The 17,587-nt window shown below is 37.4% G+C and overlaps 1 protein-coding gene across 1 annotated transcript in view; it reads left to right on the top strand.

Annotated features, from left to right (window-relative positions):
* HNMT (histamine N-methyltransferase) overlaps positions 1-10,037 on the top strand; it is a 40,273-nt gene extending 30,236 nt beyond the window's left edge. Inside the window, exons 5-6 of the mRNA XM_020912270.2 lie at positions 1,410-1,503; positions 8,777-10,037. Of these exons, the coding sequence (XP_020767929.1) occupies positions 1,410-1,503; positions 8,777-9,132 (450 nt within the window). The 3' untranslated portion in view covers positions 9,133-10,037. The remainder of the gene's footprint in view (positions 1-1,409; positions 1,504-8,776) is intronic.
* Positions 10,038-17,587: the final 7,550 nt, after the last annotated feature.

Below are 17,587 nucleotides of genomic sequence, written 5' to 3'. Positions count from 1 at the left end.
CTTTCTTTCCTATCTCTGCTTCCTCTGAACTACCACTGTCTTCCTCTTGGAGTACTCTGCACTTTTCTGTGTTATATCTCTGTCTCCTCATTGCTCCTTACAGCCCTAACATTCTCATGGCATCTTTCAGCTTAATATTCACAGTCAACTGCAGAGAATCTGTGTCTATTAGATCAAATTTCAGAGCATCTGCTCTGATCAGCCTCCTCTTTTTGAGCCAGGTCATGTCAAGGATTATTAGCGATCTTGTGGACCAGCTGTATCTGTGTACCCGTCTATGTGTTCCCTGTGTGAACAGCATGGAGTGACATGATACTAAATATGGCCTCTGAGACTACACAGGCCTTGTATTTCATTCATTCATGTGAGGGAGGCATAACTCCCGATTATTTTTGCGTTGTGCAATAAATTCTATCATGTGTGTGTGCATGCTCAGGCATGTTCAACTCTTTGTGATCCCATAGAGCCTGCCATGCTCTTCTGTCCATGGAATTTTCCAGGCAAAAATACTGGAGAGGGTTGTCATTTCTTACTCCAGGGTATCTTCCCAACCCAGGGATTGAACCGATGTCTCTTGCATCTCCTGCATTGGCAGGTGGATTATTTACCACTGCGCCACCTGGGAAGCCCATAAAAAAATTGAATAAAATATTGAATTCTTGTCTGAAAGAGTAGAAGATAAGACATAAAAAGTAAGTGTCTATGTGGGGTAGATTCCAGGGCTATAAGCCCTCAGGGAAAAATTTCCATTGCCCATGTATAATTCCAGGCTCTATCTGTGTTAGGTGGAAAGGCCTTTCCCTGCAATTCACCAGAGATTGTTCAGAGTTATTTAAAATGGGTGGACTGACACCTATCCCCTTGTGATGATGCTGCAACCTTAGGCTTTATCCAGTCCATTTTCCTAGAGAATCTGTCAACATCAAAGCTTGTTGCATTTTCTGTGATTTAAAAAAAAAGCATTGGTGAGCATATGGTAAAGCTAGTGCAAAGGGCTTAATTTTGAAGCAACGTTCCATGAAATGGAATGTTTTTATGGTGCCAGCACCATTTTCTCCCAGAAGAACTACAATTCACAAAATATAGAGAAAGCACAGAATCAATGCCCCCATGTGGAGCAGAGACTGTCTGAAGCTATAAATGTCTGTGTTACGGAAACCAGAAAGAGCAAATTTTAAACTATTTGATTCTCGTTGAGGAAATACCATAGTTTCCCCTATCCCCAAATATTTTCTCTCATTATTATTCTATCTCTCCATATAACATCTTTAACTTCTAAATTTCTTACGTATTTTGTTGAGTAAAAACCCACTCAACTTGAAAATCAAATCTTCTAGTGAGTATCTAGTCTGAGCAACAAAGACATTGACATAGAAACGTGCCTCGTTTCTCTTTTCCTTCATTTCTAGATGCTGTATTATGTTAAAGACATCCCAGCCACCCTGAAATTCTTCCATAGTCTCTTAGCTACCAATGCTAAGATGCTCATTATTCTTGTGTCAGGTAAGTTATTTTCCTTCCACCTAAATTTTCAAAAACCAATAGTTCATGGATGCATGTGTTTGAAGGCTGATGGTATATTTCATCTTCATTATGAAATTTTTGACCTGGCTTATGGTCATAGTCAATTAATTAACACAGTATTAGGAAAGTCCTTCAAAGTTTCAATTTAGGATTTCCAGTAGAAATAAGTATCTGTTTCTTCTTCCTCTCGAGAAAATATATCTTTGTTGTCCATATATAAATTATTTTTTATACAACATACAGCAAATACAACTGATAGGAATTCTTTTGAGGAGACTAAAAATAGTCTCCTATATTTAGTCTCCTAAAAATACCTCCTTTTTGTCCTTCAAATGTCTCTTTCCCTTCTGTGATGTTTAAATAATAAATAAAATAAAGGTTGAAATATTTGTGGCACTGTCAAATATTTGATTAATTTGCATTTCTAGAGCCACCGTCAATGTTGTTCATTATAGGTTTTCTCAAATAACTATCAAAAATAGCTAATAGGTCACTTGCTTGGTTTTGCGCTGTTGTGTTATTTTCCAAAGACGTTATTTGATCATACTTTGTTTCCAGTGATGCAATTAAGTATCACACAGAGAACCTAAATAAACAGATTAGCAAATAAAACACTGACACTGTTGAATTCATTAATTCACTACTTCATTCAGCAGTCTTTATGGATTGTTCACACAGTGCTATTCAGGTTGACTCTAGATATATAGCAGCCTCTATCTTCCTAAATTTATACCAGACCATATAATCAAAAACCATGTCATAAAATTCATTTATTCTTAAATATGAAGAATGGCTTTAAGGATGGCAAACACAGTTGTTGCCTATAATACAGCTTTGAATTTATGTGGGATTTTGGCAAATGAAAGATCCTGTACACAACCTCTTCTGCAAGGGAACATTTGATGTACTATTTTTATCTCAGGTTAGTTAAAAATACTCATTTATGTGGGAAAGTTCTATCTCCCCATTTAGGAGGGCTTATGTAAAGTGGATGCTTCCCACTAACCTCTCTCCAAATGAGGACACTTGGATAAAGCACTTTGAACATTTAGGAATACAAAAGTAAATTTAGTTATCAACACTGAGTTGATAACTCAGTCTATTCTTGATAATTTGTATCAATAATACAGAAAGTGTTGCAGACAGAAATAACAGTTCATCAGCAGTCATATATGTCTGATTTTAGAATATATTTCACATCAAATGAAGATCCACTTTATTTATATTTCATTTATCCTTAAATATTTTCAGAAGTTATGTATTTGAGTGTCCGAAGGCAGCTCTCTTGTGAATATACACCTACCAATAAGAAAAAACCAGCCTAAGGTTTACAAAGTTGAGCGAGTAGTCTGCAAGCAACTGAGAATTGATAGTGCTCTTATGGATACAGTATTTTGCTGGCTACATCATGAATATAGTTACTAGAATCAAAAACCATTTAGCTTTCATCAAAAAAGTATTTTGAGTCAAAAATTATTCACTCTGCATTTGCTGGTAGAAATATTTTACTAACTTTTTCAGTACAGAACTTACAGTTCTTCATGACTGCACAGTGTGGGAGGCAGGTGTCGCAGAGAAGAAAACATTGTTAATGGATAATCCTTTTAGCTCACTGCTTTTCCTAAGATACCAACTCTTCACTTTCCCCTTTCACCCCTTCTTACTTGTTACATAGAGCAGTTTAACTCCCCTTTGCTCTTCCTCTCTGACCTAGATAAACCTGTTCACCTATAAACCTATCTTAACAATAATGTATTTCTCTTGAGAAAAATTGTATTGGCCCCTTGGTGTAAGGAAGTAGCTAAAGTTCCCCTTTTCAACAAGAGCAGTAATTGCCTTGTTGCATTAATAAAGCTGATACAAATATATATGGGTCAGCTTTTAGAAAAATAAATTATGGTCAGTTTCCAACAGTGAAAACAAATTTAGTCACAAGAAGATTTGTCTTCTATCATTGTCAATTAACATGTATAGAATTGATCCACACTGTCATTAGTAACTTGTTCATTTCATAGAATCACTACAAATCCCTATGTGCCAGACCAGTCTGCTAACCTGTGGATAGTAGACAGGTGTGATCCCCAGGTCATCTGAGGTGCCTGATCAACTTCTGATCTCATTCCTGTTTAATAAAACCCATTATCCTAAACTGCCTTCTCAACCCAAACTAATTCTTGAAACCCCATTCTCCGTACTTACCCAATGAAAACATGCCCTAAACTTGACTGTTACCTTAAAACTTGGAAGACCTACACCAAAATGGTTCACACAAGGCTCTATTTTTACTCAGGTTGTTCATGCCCCTTTGTAAATGGAATCTATTCATTATTACCTAGCAGTGGCTCTGGCTTGGTAGTAAAGAATCTGCCTGCCAATGCAGGAGACCTAGGTTCAACATTGGGTTGAGGAGATCCCTTGGAAAAGGAAATGACAACCCACTCCAGTATTCTTGCCTGGGAAATCCTATGGACAAGAGGAGCCTGGTGGGCTACAGTTCATGGGGTGGCAAAAGAGTCAGACATGGCTTAGTGACTAAACAACAACCTAGAAGTGAAGACGTTTGTTGGTATATTTCCTTTGTTTCAGCAATATTGTCATCCATGGCCTTATGGCAATATAGCAACCGAGTGCTCCTTGCAAACAAACTCGGAGAAGCCTAGCACTAGTCACTCAATTAAATTTCCATGAGTACCCAGTGAGCTGGTATCTCAGCAAGGCACATAATGGTGTCCGGATTAACATTAAAGGTCATCTTAAATATGCTCCATAGCTAAGGTTTCTGCCTGTCCATTCCAGTTAGACAGTGACCTGTGACTGAACTGATGTATTCTCTGAGAGAGAGAATAACTGAATTACTCAGTTATTTGAGTACCATATGGAAACCCATTTTTGTAATTTATTCAATTGTAAGATAATGAAATATGGGATCTGTTTCTAGACTTAATTATGCAGGGCACCTAGCTTGGTTAAGGTGACAAGTGTGTTCAGCATATTCAAAATATAGCTTGGTTAAGGTGACAAGGGCGTTCAGCATATTCAAAACATAGCTTGGTCTCAGGCTGTCTGAATAGGATAGCTATTATGCAGATTTGGATCATTCAGCTTTTATTGAGCTCCTCTAATCCATCATTAGGTAGACATAAATTTGAGTGAACTCTGGGAGATAGTGGAGGACAGAGGAGCCTGGCATGGTACAGTCCTTGGGGTCGCATAAGAGTTGTCCATGACTTAATGACTGAACAACAACAGTTCCTCACTGCTAGGCTCGAGGTTGCAAAGAGAACTATTACTCCTCCTCTGCCTTTGATAGACTCCTAATCCAATGGAGGAATGAGAGGTGTAAACACTTTCAGCAGTGCGCTAATTTCTTATCAGAGGCAAATGGGGAGTTTTTAAGGAGAGTTTCTGGAGAGCAGGAGTTCTGCTCTCTAGACCCAGAGTTTTGCAAAACCGTTGGCACCTAGAAGAACACACCCAGTGAATGTATTTGAATTGAAAAATGAAAGTGTTAGTAGCTAAGTAGTGTCTGACTTATTTGTGACTCCATGGACTGTAGCCCACCAGGCTCCTCTGTCCATGGGATTTCCCAGGCAAGAATACTGGAGTGAGTAGCCATTCCCTTCTCCAGGGGATCTTCCCAACCCAGGGGTCAAAACGAATAATTATTTATTATTTCTTCTTTACAATATCCTAACTACAACTGATTCTGAATGTCCATCCAAAAAAAGAGAGAGAGACAGAAAGAGACCATGTTTTAGCTAAAATTTACTACATGATAGACATGGAATCAGGGAATATAGTGAGTGCTAGAGATTTGAAGATGGACTTAAATACAGGAGTAAAAGACTCAGTAAAGAAGATACACATATTTACACACAAACAGTGCATGCTAAAAGAGGCAGACAAAAGAACAGATAAGTAGGCAAGTGAAACTAATTAGGAAAAGGAAGAGAAATTATATTCAGAATTAAATGACAGTGTTTTACTGGTCAGCCTATTTGAATATATGGTGCTTGAAGGAACAGGAACTTTCCTCTGGTTCCAAAGAATCCACTGAAGAATTAGCCCATATGAGTAGACAGTCGTTTATTTATAATGAACAGAAGTTTCTGATTATAGAGACAAAAGATCTGATTTGGGGATGAAAAAGAAAAGAAATAAGAAGAGGTATATTTTTTAAATGAGTATCCCACACTAAAACAAAGTCAGTGGCATGTTTTTCTGCAAATGTAGTAGCCAGGCATTAGTTGAGAGAGTTGCTGTTAATAATTAAAATGCAACTTATCTGGTTAAGGGAGATCAGTGACGTTTTGTTTCCTGACCTCTCCTTATGTGACTAAGGAAGGAGGCAAATCATAGTGTGTTATTTTTAATACAGTGTGTGGTGGGGAAGGACCTGGTTTATATCATGTTGAATACAAAAGTAACACCATATGTTGTGCCCACCGAGAGCCATTATGATAATGTATCAGTCAGAAAGTGTAATTGCTCAGCTTAGAAGTGGCTCTGAGTCACCAAACACTGACACCAACAAATGCTCTGCAATTAGTGTTTGGCTCTTTTCTCTCTGCCAGGTTTAAAAAATAATACTGATAATGCTAACAGAGCCTCTCCTTAACCACTGAAATATTTATTCTCTTATAAAGTCTTATTTGTAGGCAAATTCTTATTTGGGCAGACAATCACTGTCTTTGGAATGAAATATTTTTTTAATACATACTCATGACCCTCATTTTTTTTTTTTCACTGAACTGAGGTTTCTTATTTTTTAATTTTTCTGCTTCATTCCAATTCTACCTTCTCCTAAAGCTTACCCTGAAGTTATCACTTTCTTCTGCAGTATTAGTGGAACATCAGTTATCTAGGCTATTTATTATTTACCGTTTCCTGCCTTGGTTATTCTCTTCTATTGAACTGAATCAGGAGACTTTAGCCAAGCTCATGGATGAGCCCCAAATCCTGCAATTACATGAAGAACGATGTGGGTAGGTAGTGTTCGTATACTTTTCTGAGAGTCTGATTACTTTCAATACATGATAAAGGAGCTTTTGGAATCAAAACATTCACGCCTTTGAGATCTTAACTCTTAATCATGGAAACTCATAGAAAATAGAGATCCATTCTTAGATTGCTTTGGCCAAGTCCAGCTTAATTTCCTGACACTTCAGCAGTGTTTACTAGATGCCATTCATGGTTTTAAATGCCTTAATTAACTCAGTGAACATCCTTGGAACAATCCTATGAATATATTCTAGTATCATCCTTGATTTACAGATGATAAAACTGAGACACGGGTTCATAAAGCTGGTAACAGGAAAAGCCAAGCTTTACCCTCAGAAAATCAGGGTTTAGAGACCACTCTTAGTGCACTGTATCCACTGTATATATAACAGCCCAGTATTACATGCTTATGTTAGAAGGTCCATACAATTCTCCTTTGTTTTAATTTTTATTATTATAGATTTTTGAATAGCAATTTTGTTTTTTCACAGTCTCAAGGTTACAACCAGTGGAAATATCTAATTAATTTCATTTAATGTTCATTTATTTTCTAAGTACATATTACACATCTGCTATGTGCTTACCATTGTGCAATGATTTACTTCAATTATCTTATTTAATATTTGCAGTTGCAACAAGTATAGTTATCTCTGTCTTATAAATAAGAAACCTGAGGTTCTGAAAGACTGAACAACAAACCTCATGTCATTCATGAAGAGTCAGAGGAATAATCCAATCTCTCTCTTCCTCAGGTTCTGTATCTCTTAGCTGCTACACTGGGCCAGATTTTCAATTAAATACATCATACACTGCTAATATACCTTCTAAAGCTAGGGACAGAATTTTTAAACTCAACTGAGGTGTTGCAGTCCAAGGCAGCATCTTGTAAGTGTACAGACCTGAGAGGCTATCTCATCTTTGGTTTGAGTAAATTATCATTGTATTCGCTCTGCTCTTTCTTGCATTTCAGTTTTTACTCAGACCCTTTCCTCTGAACCAGACTAACGTAAACAATTGCCTTCCTCTTATCACAACCTGAATATCCAAGAGACAGCTCAACTTTTATACTTCCAAAACAAGATGCCTGGTAAAACATTGAAAAATGTTCCTCCCTCATTCTTCCCATTTCTAATAATGGCAGTTCTCTTTTTTCAGATACTTGGGCCAAAATCACTGAGGTCATCACTGATTCTTTTCTTTCTTTCACAATCCAAATTATTATTGCTAACAATATACAAATCACTAGCAAATGGCATTGGCTCTAGGAGTGTAATATATAATGTATATATAGATATACATATACACACACACATATATATATGAAGCAGCCATTTCTCATTATTTCCAATCTTGCTGTTTCAACTTACCATCATCTATCACCCAGATTTTTGCAGCAGCTTTCTTATTGTTCTTCCTGCTTCTGTCCTTATGCCCCTGTTCTCATCTGTGTGGCCAGAGTGACCTTAAGAAAATGTAAATCAGGTCAAGTCACTGTAATGCTGTGTCATCTGATATGTAAGTCACAGTTGGCTATTGAAAGTGAAATGAATTAAAATGAAATAGCACTTAAAATTTATTTCCTTAGTCAGACTAGCCATAGTTCACACGTTCCAGAACCATAAAGTGGTTAGTGGCCACCATGTTGGACAATGCAAATTTGGAATATGTCCGAGAGTCCATAACAGTCTATTAGACAGCACTACAACGGCTTCCATCTTTTCCTATATGATTTAGCACCCAATCCACTCCTCACCATCACCCAACCTCATCTCGCTCCACTCTCCCCTTGGTTCAATGGCAATCTCACTGGCTTCCTCGCTAGTTGTTAACGTGCCAAGCATGTCCCTGCTTCAGGTCCTTTGCAGTTGCTCTTCTCTCTACCTGGAGTAACCTTCCCCCGATAGATTACTACAAATCTACATGCCTTGCTGGCATGTCTCTGCTCAAATGTTACATTATTAGAGAGAATGTCTGTGACCATCCTATATAAAGCAGCAATCAATCCAACTCTGTGATCCCCCTTATCTCTTGCTTAGATTTGTTTTTCATTAGCACTTTGCACTATCTGATATATAGCTTATTTATTTAACTTTCCCTCCAACCCCTTGCACTCCTTGAACTGAGCTACAAAAGTCAAACATTCCTACTTTTTAAATGGACTGCTCTATTCCAAGCATCGAATGTACTGCTTGCAGAGTAGGTAAATGAAAAGAAGAATAACTGAAAGCATGAATGTTTTTTGGTTGCACAGGAGCCAGCAGCTGGCAAAAGCTTTGGAAAAAGTATGGATCTCGCTTACCCCGGAATGACCTCTGCCAGTATGTCACATCGTCTGACCTCACTCAGATGCTGGATAAGTTGGGGATTAAGTACGAGTATTATGACCTTCTGTCCACCATGGACATATCCGACTGTTTTATTGATGGCAATGAAAATGGAGACCTGCTTTGGGATTTTTTGACAGAAACCTGCAACTTTAATACAACAGCACCACCTGATCTCAAAGCAGAAATTATGATAGATCTGCAAAAGCCGGAATTCAGTATAAAGAAAGAGGGAAAGGTTCTTTTCAATAACAGTCTGAGTTTCATAGTTGTTGAGGCATAAATACACATCATGAGAATGTTAAAAAACTATAATTTGAACAATGTTGATCATTTGTGTATTAAAATTATAAATATATTTCATAACATAAACAGAAGCATCTTCTCTTATATGTAAAACCTAGAAAGTGTTAAGATACTCTTGGACTTCCATATAGAATCATACATGACACTGCTGGTCTTATCTCTCCTATAGGTAAAGAGATGACATGTGGGCTATATACCACATAATCTGAAAAATGAGACAACTAAGTTTCAGGGGGCTTACTGACAATAAAATTGACTCCAGTTATTAACTGTGATGGAATTTTCTAGAATACTAACAAAGTATGTGCTATAGATTTTTAAAATACTGGTAATACAAGTAATAAAATACTAGTAATAATACTATTACTGATATATTAGACATTAAGAAAGCATATGTTTATTGACTTTCCCCTTTTGTAAAGAAGTATTTGTCTGTATGCATTTCTTTGCTATAGTTTCTATCCTTACCTTTAGTGATTACTAAAAGTAAGCACCTAGGATGTTACAAAACTAACTCTGTCATGTGTTGTCATTTCCTTCGACTCTGGTTTCTCTGTTAACTCTGTTTATGGTGTTGTAGTTTTTTGTTTTTAGATATACTGAAGTTTTCTTTATTCATTCAGATTTAGTTTTTTTTTTTTTTTTAATGTCTGGATTTTTGAAACATTTTACAAGGCCTCCTAAAACCAAGGTTTTAAAATATTAACATTTTATCAAAATGATTGTATAATTTCACTGTATAAAAGTGTTTGATCTGTTTGAAGTTTACATAAAGAGTGAGTTGAGAACAAACTGATTTTTCACAAAAAAACCATGTGTATCAACACAGTTGACAAAAAATAATCCCACTTACTTAAAATAAATTTTTTATCATTTACTAAATTCCTAGAAAATATTTGAGTCTATTTCAATACTTCATAGTCCCTTCTATGACAAAGATCTCCTCTAAGAGCAAGAATCTTTAACAGTAAGATTTCAGAGAATTTTTGAAAAGTTTTTGATAACCTTTAGTTGGTTAATCCAGTGCTATCAGAATTTAACTTTGAAAGGATTCCTAAAGTAGCTGAATGTTACCAGCTCCCACAGAAAATGAAAAGGTTGGTAGTCTGATGTGGTTTCATGGTATAAAATAGATTATTTAATTTTATATGAAAATTTAGTCTAAAGATTATTTATATTACTGAAGATCAGTAGTAGCCTGAATATTGCATGTAAACCTATTAGATATGGGCTCCATATCGTGGCTCAGTGGTAAAGAATCTGCCTGCAATGTAGGAGACACTTGATCCTTGGGTCAGGAAGATTCCCTGGAGGAGGGAATAGCAACCCACACCAGTATTCTTGCTGGGAGAATCCCATGGACCAAAGATCCTGGCAGGCTATAGTCCACGGGGTTGCAAGAGATTTGGATACAACTTAGTGACAAAACACAACAACATATTTAATAATAAACGTCTATCATTCTTTTAAAAAAAGCATACCTCTTAAGTAATTAAGTAATTTTATAATTAGTAAAAACTTACACTTTTAAAGTAAGTAAATAATTCTCTCTGTTAAAAACAGAAGCCTTCAACATGGTATGATATTCACTCTTTCACATCACAGAGCTACCACTTAATGCTGCAGTATAGTCACTTAAAAGTTAATGCCCCTCCTTCAGGCCCAGAGAGTACACTGGAGTACACAGTCTATTTGCACCAGCAAAGTGCCAAGCTTTATTGTTCATAATAAGTAAAATTGACTTGCAGACTCTATTCTTGGACAACTTCATCAATGTTTTTTGAATTGCCAGTTCCAACAAATGAAACGACAGTTATCCAATCACATTCCTGAATATGAACCCTGAACCATTAATCATACTGATATGTACTACTGACAAAGGAAATCTGTGAAGCAGGCATGATTGATGGATATGGACCATGATGACCTTGAAAGACTTCACCAAAAAGATAGAAATCAAAACTGCAGAGCAAATGATAGCTGTTTCTAAAAAGCACATGTGCAAAGCAAGAAGAGAACTAACACGCTGTTTCAAGATGAAAAACAATAGCAGCATATAGATGGATGTTTGTAAATATAGTCTTTTTTCTTCATATAGTCTTTACTATAAAATACAAGGAAAAATAAATTTTCATCTGCTTCAGTCTAATGCAATGGGAATAATCAAGTCTTTTTATAAAGAGAAAATCCTCAGGAGTTCGGTACCAGTCAGTGATGCAAAGATACAAGGGTACAGTAGGGGCAAGGGGATGGAACTCTTGGCTTCTGCTTGTATTGCATATTACAAAGGGCTTGAGACAGTCACATATTTAATTTTCTAGTCTGTTGTTGGGCTTCAGAAAAAGAAGCCTACAACATGAATTTGAAATGTTGTTTTATATGTCACTGTACATCTCCCAGTGTTTAATATGGGGGCTTCCCTGGTGGCTCAGATGGTAAAGAGTCTCCCTGCAATGCAGGAGACCCAGGTTCAATCCCTGGGTTGGAAAGATCCCCTGGAGAAGGGAATGGCTACCCACTCCAGTATTCTTGCCTGGAAAATCCCATGGACAGAGGAGCCTGGTGAGCTATATAATCCATGGGGTTGCAAAGAGTCAGACACAACTAAGGGACTTTCACATTCATGCATATGGAAGATGCTAAGGAATAGAACACTCAGTGAATTCTTTTTCAAGCATTTATCTTATACCTATATACTTTTATAACCAGAGCTTGAGAAAACCAACAAAGTTGTCTGTTACACTTTTTTATAGTGTTTCTGAAACCTTTCTGTATTTGTTAGAGAGTACTGCCAAATCCAAAGAGCAGATATTAAATGGAGAGAAATGTTTTAGGACCTTGACTTTGTTTACTATAAAAATTGACAAATTTCTTAACTGAAAACTCTGCCAAAAATATACAATGGAGAAAACATAGTCTCTTCAGCAAGTCATTTCGGTAAAACTGGACAGCCACATGTAAATCAATGAAGTTAGAACATTATCTCACACCATACACAAAAATAAACTGAAAATGGCTTAAAGACTTAAATTTAAAACACAACACTATAAAACTCTTAGAAAAGAACATAGGTAAAACATTCTCTGAAATAAGTCATAGATACCAATGTTTTCTTATGTCAGTCTCCCAAGGCAATATAAGTAAAAAATAAATGTTGTTTAGTCGCTCAGTCATGTCCGACTCTTTGCAATGCATGGACTGCAACATGCCATGCTTCCCTATCCTTCCCCATCTCCCAGAGCTTGCTCAAACTCATGTCCCTTGAGTCAGTGATGCCATTCAACCATCTTGTCCTCTGCCATCCCCTTCTCCTCTTGCCTTCAATCTTTCCCAGAATCATGGTCTTTTCCAATGAGTCAGTTATTCACATCAGATGGCCAAAGTATTGGAGCTTCAGCTTTAGCATCAGTCCTTTCAATGAATATTCTATTGATTTCCTTTAGGATCAACTGGTTTGATCTCCTTGCAGTCCAAGTGACTCTCAGGAGTCTTCTCCAACATCATAGTTCAAAAGCATCAATTCTTTGGCATTCAGTCTCCTTTATGGTTCAACTCTCACATCCATACATGACTACTGGAAAAACCACAGCTTTGACTAGACGGACCTTTGGTGGCAAAGTAATGCCTCGGCTTTTTAATATGCTGGCAAAGTAATGCCTCGGCTTTTTAATACGCTGTCTAGGTTTATCGCTAAGGAGCATGCATCTTTTAATTTCATGCTGCAGTCACCATATGCAGTAATTTTGGAGCCCAAGAAAATAAAGTCTATCACTGTTTTGATTGTTTCTCCATCTATTTGCCATGAAGTAATGGAATCAGATGCCATTATGTTAGTTTTTTGAATGTTGAGTTACCTAATAGAACTTATAAGCTTTGTATAGCAAAAGAAACCATAAACAAAATGAGAGGACAACCTGCAGACTAGTAGAAAATATTTACAAATTCTACAACCAACAAAGGTTTAATTTCCAAAATATACAAACAGCTCATACAACTGAACAACAATACAATAAAAAATTGGCCCAGTACCTAAAGAGACATTTCTCCAAAGATGACAAACAGATGCCCAGCAAGTACATGCAAAGATGCTCAATATCACTAATTTTTAGAGATGCAAATCAAAAATACAATGAGGTATCACCCCACAGCAATCAACAGGATCATCATTAAAAGCTCTACAAATAACAAATGCTGAAGAAGGTGTGGAGAAAAGGGAACCCTCCTCTACTGTTAGTGGGAATGTTGATTGGTGCAGTCACTATGAAATACAGCATGGAGGTTCCTTAAAAAATGAAAAATAGAGTTACCATATGGTCTAGCAATCCCACTCCTAGCATATATCTGGAGAAAACTAATTTGAAAAGATCTATGAACCCCAATGTTCATGGAAGCAGTACTTAAAATAGCCAATACAGGGGAGCAATCTACATGTCCATTGACAGGTGAATGGATAAAGAAGAGGTGATACATACACAATGGAATATTACTCAGCCCTAAAAGAGAATGAAATAATGCCATTTGATATTTGCAGCAACACAGATGGACTTAGAGGTGATCACACTAAATAAAGTAATTGGGAAGAGAAAGACAAATACCACGATATCACTTACATGTGGAACCACAGTATGACTCAAATGAGTTTATCTATGAAACAGACTCACAGACATAAAGAACAGACCTGTGGTTACCAGGGGAGTGAGAAGTGGGGGAGAGACAGATCGGGAGTTTGGAAGTAGCAGATACAAATTACTATATATATATATAATAGATAAACAAGGTCCTACTGTGTATCACAGGAAACTATATTCGATACCCTGTCATAACCATAATGGAAATGACCATGAAAAAGAAAAAAAATACATATAATTGAATCACTTTCCTGTACACCAGAAATTACTACAGCACTGTAAATCAACTATACTTGAATAAAATATTTTTTAAAAGCCCCAAAAACAAAACAAAAGAAGAAAACTCTGCCAATCTGGACAAAAGAAAAACTTTAAATTTCTGGTGTGTATCCATAAAAACAGACACAAAAGGTCATAGAAAACACTAGATCTTACATCTGTGAAATAGCACAGTCCCAAAAGAATATTTAATGTCTTTATAATATTTCTTTAATAAAAATAGCTTACACAGAATATTTTTTCATTTTAAAGCACATTTGCATGTATTTAGCCCATCAGAATGTTATTTCTAAGAAAATAAGGATTTCTTGCTAAGCCCCACAGGGGATTGCATAAAACAGTCTTGTTAGATGGTAAGGCAGAACCAGATTTACTGGGTTCAACTCCTGGTTCTGATAATTACTCACTGAGAGATCTCAGGCAATTCATTTTCTCTGTTATCTTACATTTATTCATCTTCAAAATGAAGATCATAATCCTAATAGCCACCTCAGAGGACAGTTATGAGGATTCTAGGAGTTAAGCTACATAAATATGTTCCTAAAGTGGCAGGCTCATAGGGAATTCAAAAATATTGATTAATTATTATTAACAGCACATAAAAGTTCAACATAAAATGCAGAATGCATTTTTAAAAATTAAAATTAAGGAAAATTATGACTGAGGCCAGAGAGAGAGCAAGTACCTGGAGGAATCAATCTAGTCTCTGACCTTGACATTTCTAGCCAAAGGTAGATGGCCTCTCTGTTAAAGCTGAGCTGGTGCTTCACAAAGCCCAAGTGCCACCAGAGCTGGGCCACTCAAGCCCCACCTGAGGGCATCTGCCATCCTGATGCTATAAGTACCAGTGCTCTGTACTATGAAAAGGAGCACCATCTCAATCCTGAGAAGACCAAGGGTGGTCAGCTGCCCCAAGGATGGCACTTCAAAGGCTGGCCAGAAATTGACTGCAGCAGCTTCTCTTGAAAAATACAAAAGTGATCCTTTTAATTCTGTTAGAACTTTAGAATTCCAAATCTAGGGAAATTAAGCATTTCTTCTTTCACTCATTCATGAAATATACATTCCACCAATACTAATTGTATTAGACACTGTTCTAGGCAAAGGTGTTGATGCAGTAAAGAAAGTTCCCAATGTCAGTGAACTGATTTGCAGCGGGAGGGTGAACTGAAAAGTAAATATTTGTCAGATAATGACAGTCACTATTAAGAAACCAAATCTAGGTAAACAGAAAAGCATACCGGTGGTGATAATACTAGTTGGAATAGCCAAGTAAAGCTTATTTTTTTTAAAAGGTAAGATTTGAACAGAGATTTAAATGAATTGAAGGAGCGGCCATGCAGACTTTGGAGACAAGCATTTCAGGAAGAAGGATGTAAAGTACAGCGTCCCTGATGTGGGAATGAGTTTGACACGTCTTACAGTCAGAGGGCTAGGTGACTTTCTATAATAAGTGAGCTGAAAAGTCATGAGATCGATTCCAGTCCAGAGCATCTACTGCTGTAGCCATGCGTGGGAGGACCTCACTAGGATGCCACAGCTAGAGAGGGAGAAACAGAGCAGCCCCACAGAGATAAGACCCGTAGCCTTTGAACAGGAGATGCACATTGGCTGTCTGAAGTCACGCTCCTTACCATTTCCAATTCCTATCTGAGTTCAGCCTGAAAACAAGCACCCCTTTCTCCAAGGTATCCATATGGGTGTCTGCCTCTTGCCCACCAAACGTCCTAGTTAGAAGAGCTTGTAAGATCTCACTTCAGTTCAGTCGCTCAGTCATGTCTGACTCTTTGCAACTGGACTGCAGCATGCCAGGCTTCCCTGTCCATCACCAACTCCAAGAGCCTGCTCAAATTCATGTCCCTTGAGCCGGTGATGTCATGCAAACATCTCACCCTTTGTCATCCCCTTCTCTTCCTGCCTTCACTCTTTCCCAGCATCAGGGTCTTTTCCAATGGGTCAGTTTTTCGCATCAGGTGGTCAAAGTATTGGAGTTTCAGCTTCAACATCAGTCCTTCCAGTGATCACCCAGGACTGATCTCCTTTAGGATTGACTGGTTTGATCTCCTTGCAGTCCAAGGGACTCTCAAGAGTCTTCTCCAACACCACAGTTCAAAAGCATCAGTTCTTTGGCACTCAGCTTTCTTTATGGTGCAGTTCTCACATCCATACATGACTACTGGAAAAACCATAGCTTTGACTAGATGGACCTTTGTCAGCAAAGTATTGTCTCTGCTTTTTAACCTGCTATCTAGGTTTGTCATAGCTTTTCTTCCAAGGAGCAAGCGTCTTTTAATTAAATGGCTGCAGTCACCATCTGCAGTGATTTTGGAGCCTGAGAAAATACAGTCTGTCACTTTTTCCATTGATTCCCCAACTATTTGCCATTGATTCCCCAACTATTTGCCATGAAGTGATAGAACTGGATGCCATGATCTTAGTTTTTTGAATGTTGAGTTTTAAGCCAGCTTTTTCACTCTCCTCTTTCACCTTCACCAAGAAGCTCTTTAGTTTCTCTTTGCTTTTTGCCATAAGGGTGGTGCCATCTGCATATCTGAGGTGACTGATATTTCTATCTGCAGTCTTGATTCCAACTTGTGCTTCATCCAGTCTGGCATTTCTCCTGAAGTACTCTGCACATAAGTTAAATAAGCAAGATGACAATATACAGCCTTGACCTAATCCTTTCCCAATTTGGAACCAGTCTGTTGTTCCATGTCCGTTTCTAACTGTTGCTTCTTGACCTGCATACAGGTTTCTCAAGAGGTAGGCAAGATGGTCTGGTATTCCTATCTCTTTCAGAATTTTCTGCAGTTTGTTGTGATCCACATAGTTGAAGGCTTTAGCATAGTCAAAGAAGCATAAGTAGATGTTTTTCTGGAATTCTATTGTTTTTTCTATGATCCAGTGGATGTCAGCTATTTGTTCTCCAGTTCCTCTGCCTTTTCTGAATCCAGCTTGAACATCTGGAAGCTCTTGGTTCAAGTGCTGTTGAAGCCTAGCTTGGAGAATTTTGAGCATTACTTTGTTAATGTGTGAGATGAGTGCAATTATGTGGTAGTTTGAACATTCTCTGGCATTGCCTTTCTTTGGAATTGAAAACTGACTTTTTCCAGTCCTGTGACCACTGCTGAGTTTTGCAAATTGCTGGCATATTGAGTGCAGCACTTTCACATCATCATCTTTGACGGTTTGAAATAGCTCAACTGGAATTCCATCACCTCCACTAGCTTTGTTCGTAGTGATGCTTCCTAAGGCCCACTTGACTTTGCACTCCAGGATGTCTGGCTCTATGTGAGTGATCACACCATCATGGTTATCTGGGTCATTAAGATCTTTTTTGTATAGTTCTTCTGTGTATTCTTGCCACCTCTTCTTAATATCTTCTGCTTCTGTTAGGTCCATACTGTTTCTGTCCTTTATTGTGCCCATGTCTGCATAAAATGTTCCCTTCATATATCTAATTTTCTTGAAAAGATCTAATCTTTTCCATTCTATTGTTTTCCTCTCTTTCTTTGCATTGATCAC

Source organism: Odocoileus virginianus, chromosome 13, assembly GCF_023699985.2.
Source record: "Odocoileus virginianus isolate 20LAN1187 ecotype Illinois chromosome 13, Ovbor_1.2, whole genome shotgun sequence".
In the NCBI taxonomy this organism is placed as follows: Eukaryota; Metazoa; Chordata; class Mammalia; order Artiodactyla; family Cervidae; genus Odocoileus; species Odocoileus virginianus.
Note: the sequence above shows the minus strand (reverse complement) of the source record. Positions and strands in the feature narration are given on the sequence as shown.